Source organism: Alligator sinensis, unplaced genomic scaffold (assembly GCF_000455745.1).
Source record: "Alligator sinensis unplaced genomic scaffold, ASM45574v1 scaffold137_1, whole genome shotgun sequence".
Lineage (NCBI taxonomy): Eukaryota > Metazoa > Chordata > Crocodylia > Alligatoridae > Alligator > Alligator sinensis.
This window is the reverse complement of record NW_005842545.1, coordinates 566,515-570,840: the sequence shown is the minus strand read 5'-3', so window position 1 is coordinate 570,840 and position 4,326 is coordinate 566,515. Positions and strand designations below refer to the sequence as shown.

The 4,326-nt window shown below is 57.4% G+C and overlaps 2 protein-coding genes across 2 annotated transcripts in view; both read left to right on the top strand.

The window, feature by feature from the left end:
• SMC1A (structural maintenance of chromosomes 1A) overlaps positions 1 to 3,743 on the top strand; it is a 22,368-nt gene extending 18,625 nt beyond the window's left edge. The window contains exons 20-25 of the mRNA XM_006031994.3: positions 4 to 144; positions 584 to 738; positions 1,432 to 1,583; positions 1,875 to 1,944; positions 2,174 to 2,284; positions 2,756 to 3,743. Of these exons, the coding sequence (XP_006032056.1) occupies positions 4 to 144; positions 584 to 738; positions 1,432 to 1,583; positions 1,875 to 1,944; positions 2,174 to 2,284; positions 2,756 to 2,839 (713 nt within the window). The 3' untranslated portion in view covers positions 2,840 to 3,743. The remainder of the gene's footprint in view (positions 1 to 3; positions 145 to 583; positions 739 to 1,431; positions 1,584 to 1,874; positions 1,945 to 2,173; positions 2,285 to 2,755) is intronic.
• The window catches only part of LOC112551664 (alpha/beta-gliadin A-III-like), a 2,425-nt gene continuing 1,569 nt past the window's right edge, over positions 3,471 to 4,326 (top strand). The window contains exon 1 of the mRNA XM_025213663.1: positions 3,471 to 3,488. Within this exon, the coding sequence (XP_025069448.1) occupies positions 3,471 to 3,488 (18 nt within the window). The remainder of the gene's footprint in view (positions 3,489 to 4,326) is intronic.

Genomic DNA, 4,326 nt, shown 5'->3' with positions numbered 1-4,326 from the left:
AAGATGAGATCCGGCAGGAGATGGCACAGCTGCAGCAGCGGCTGACTGAGCAGCAGAGTGTGCTGCAGCGCATTGCTGCACCCAACATGAAGGCCATGGAGAAGCTCGAGAGTGTGCGCGACAAATTCCAGGAGACCTCTGATGGTGCTGTCCAAATTCTGGGGTTCCCTGGGAGGAGTGGGGCTGAGAGTTGGGGTTCCTTTGGGGAGAGGGACGCAGACTCCATAGATACTTTTGAGGGCGGTTGGGGGGATAACCCTGGCATTCAGGCCATCTGTATGGGGAGGTGGCTGGCAGCCTGGATTTTCTCTGCATTGGGGCGGGGGGGCCCTGCTGGACATGTGGACATCTAGGTTCCCTGTATGTGGGAGGAAGTAGAAGACAATATGCTTGAGTTCTCTATACGATGTCGGGGACTAGGGGCTCCAATGCCTGGGTCCTCTATAGGGGAGGGTTGGCATCATGGACACCTGGGTTCTCTGTACAGGGGGATTCTGAGAGCCCAGACACCTGGATTCTCTGTATAGGTGGGTGTTCAGGGCCCGGGTGCCTGGGTCCCATTCACCACCTGTTCCCCTGCCAGAGTTTGAAGCGGCCCGGAAGCGGGCCAAGAAGGCAAAGCAGGCGTTTGAGCAGATCAAGAAGGAGCGGTTTGACCGCTTCAACGCCTGTTTCGAGTCTGTGGCCACCAACATTGATGAGATCTACAAGGCCCTGTCCCGCAACAGCTCTGCCCAGGTCAGCTCCCTGGGGACCATGCCTACCTGGGAAGCCACACCCCCTTGTAGAGTTTGGCCTATGTACCCTTGCAAGGCTCAGGCCATGCCCTTTCCATGGCTTGGGGCACACCCACTCCCAAGGCCACACTCCTAGCATTACTCAGGCCACACCCTTCAGAGAGGCCACACCCCCTTAAGCTGAGGACATGCCTACCTGGGAGGCCACACCCCCACACAGGTTAGGCCATGTGCACTAGGGAGGTGTCCCCTTGATGAGCATGGGAGACCATGTCCCTTTTCCATTTCTGACTCTGTCTTTAAAAGATGTCCCACCCCCTGTATGGCTTTGGCTCTACCTACCAGGGGGAGGTCACACCCCCTTCTGTGGTTTTGCCTACAAGAGAGGATACACCCCTTGTACAGCTAAAGCCCCTCCCCAGCCAGCTCTTGCCCACCCACTCCCACAGTAGGGGAAGGGACCCTCTCAGCTGGCTTAAGTTCCTCTCTCTCCCCTAAGCACCTCCCACTCTCTAAGGCTCTGTCTGTCACATGGGTCCTGCTGGGGCCCAGCCCTTTTGTCAATCACTAGATGCCCCAACTGAGGTCCAAGGGCAAGAGGTGGCAGGTCACTTTCTACACTAGCACTCTGGGGGTTGTGCCCCCTCCTTGATGCCCCCTCCTTTAATTATCCTCTTTGGATCTGCCCCCTCAGGCCTTCTTAGGGCCTGAGAACCCTGAGGAGCCCTATCTGGATGGGATCAACTATAACTGTGTGGCCCCTGGCAAGCGGTTCCGGCCCATGGACAACCTGTCGGGGGGTGAGAAGACTGTGGCTGCCCTTGCCCTGCTTTTCGCCATCCACAGGTGATGCCCAGATGCCTGGGTCTCTTAGCTCATGGGTAGTGGGAGAGCTGGGTTCTCTGGGAGGGAAGTCGGGGTAAGTGGGTTAGGTATCCAGACTCCCAGCCCTCCCTGCTCTGGATTCTCTGGGAGAGCAGGGTGGGGCTGGGAGTCCAGATGCCTGGGTTCTCTGGGAAGGGCATGGGGACTGAGGGACTGAAACAAGGGATGCTGAAAGCCTGGACACCTGGGTTCTCTCCCCCTCTCCCTCCCCTTTGCCTTTCTTGTGGTCTTTTTTGCCGCCGCCCCCCCCAGTTACAAGCCAGCCCCCTTCTTTGTCCTGGATGAGATTGATGCAGCACTGGACAACACCAACATTGGAAAGGTTTGTGTTTGGGGGGAGTCAGTTGAGCAGGGGGGAGTATCTTCTGGGTTGGGCTCTGGGGGAAGATGATAGCTGTTAATCTTCAATGGGCTGTTGGTGTGGTTTGTGGATCCTGGGAGGGGTGCCTGGTAAGGCACAGGGGGGATGGAGAGGTTCCAGGGGGGCTGGGGAGCTCTGGGTGGGCTGAGGGGGGTGGCTCTGCAGCCCTTGCTAACCTCCCCCCATGTAGGTGGCCAACTATATCAAGGAGCAGTCGACCTGCAACTTCCAGGCAATTGTGATCTCACTCAAGGAGGAGTTCTACACAAAGGCTGAGAGCCTCATCGGGGTCTATCCCGAGGTGGGTAGGGCCGGGAAGGGGAGCGTTTTACTGGGCTGTTCCTCAGCTGCTATCCCCAGGCAGTTGCCGTCATTCCACCCCAGAGCTGGGTGCATCTGGGAAGTCTGTGGAGAGGAGTGTAATGTTGAGCTGTTCCTCAGTTGTTCTACCCCAGAGCTGGGTGCATCTTGGCCCTGGGCTATACCATGTACCATGAGGGGGGAGCCCTAATCCTAGCCCTAGCCCTGGTCTGTACCATGTGGGGCTGGGGAACTCTGCCCCTGGGCTGTACCTTAGGGGAGGAGTTGGAAGGATTCACTATGGGTTGTACCTTGAGGGGGAGGGTGTGTGGAAACCCTGCCCCTGGGCTGTACCATGTAGGGCTTCATGGGAGGCAGTTTTCTGGGCTATACCACAGGGGACTGAAGGGAGGAGGCTTGCTGACACTGGACCATACCCCCTAACCTCCCCATGTTTTTCTTTCTGCTCCAGCAAGGTGACTGCGTCATCAGCAAGGTCCTGACCTTTGACCTCACCAAGTACCCTGATGCCAACCCCAACCCCAACGAACAATAGGGGGATGCTAGCATCTTCCAACAAGTATCTCCCCTAGCTTGAGATGCAGCCACCAGACAAGGAGGGGGTGTGGCTGAAGTCTACATGCTTCATCCCATGATTTGGGGAAGCTGGGGTAGCAAGGTTGGGGTGGAGAAGTCAGACTCAGCCACCTTGCCCCAGAGCTGGGTGTATCTCAGTGGGGGGGGTGGGGGGTTGAGGCCAGGGGAAGGGCCAGTTCTATGAGTGAGGAGCTTCTCAGCGCCCTGCCTTCCCCCCCCCCATATTTTTGGGTGAGAATCCTGGGATTTTAACCCATATGGGCGCTTTTTTAAATCTTTATCATGGAAATGGGGCTAGGGGGGAGGTGGGTATTTTAGAACCAAGGGGAATCATCCTTGGGATAGTTGTGAGCTCACGGTGGGGCGGCTGTTGTGAACTCCCAAGGGCCTGTCATTACCCCCCCAGGCACTGTTGTGAAATAATAGGAGCTGTCTTGATCTTGCAAGGGGCTCTTGTGACCCCCCCCAGCCATGGTTGTGAGGTCACAGGGGCTGTCATGACTCACCCAAGACACTGTTGGAGCTCATTGCTAGTGTCCTGAACTCATGGGGGAGGGAAAGGAGGGCATCATGAACCCTGAGGCACAGTCATGAGCTCATGGGCCATTGTGAGTTCACAGGAGCTGCTGTGGTACTGTCATGAGCTCACAGGAGCTGTTGTGACCCATGGACCCCCCCCACCCCCTGCCCCCAGCTCATGGAAGGCTGTCTGGGCGGAGGGGCTGTTGTGAGCTCACAAGGGGCTGGCAGGAGCTCATGGGGGGCGGGGGGGTCTTGTCTGTGTGTGTGTGTTTTCCCCCTGCCTTTGGGGGGCCTTTTTTGCTGTTTTCCTCATGACATAATAAATCAGATCTGTGCAATGAGAGGTGCCCTTGTGATTCTGGGAAGCAGGGAGGGAAACTGAGGCACATTAGTTCTAGAAGGGTTGAGATGGGTGCATCTCTCTATCCTCCTGTGGGGCACAGAAGAAAGGAGATCAAGATTAATTAATCAAGGCTTGTGAATTAGCTGAACACTGGGCATTCTGGGGATTTCAGCTCCCCACTATGAGAGCTAGGGCAACTGCAGCTGCTCTCTCCAGGCCCAGACACCTGGCTTCTCTGGGGAGAGAAGTGTGTAGGAGAGGTAGAGCTGGGAGCCCAGACACCTGGATTCCCTGGGAGGGCAGTGCGTCACAGTGAGGGACATGGGGCCCAGATGCCTGGGTTCTTTGGGTGGGGGGCAGTAAGAGCAGGGGGGCTGAAGCCTTGGTTCGTTCTCCTGCGTGTTTCATTTGCCCCCCACCCCCCATCCCTCTCTGTCTCACAGGCCAAAGGGGCCCCAGGCTTGCATTGGGGCGTTTCTCCCCCCTTAACCCTCAGTCTCACCCCTGCCCACCCCCCCACCCCCAAAAAACCCCGCCCCCCCAGGCCCTGCCTGCCCTCTGCTAGGTCTTCTCCAGACCCG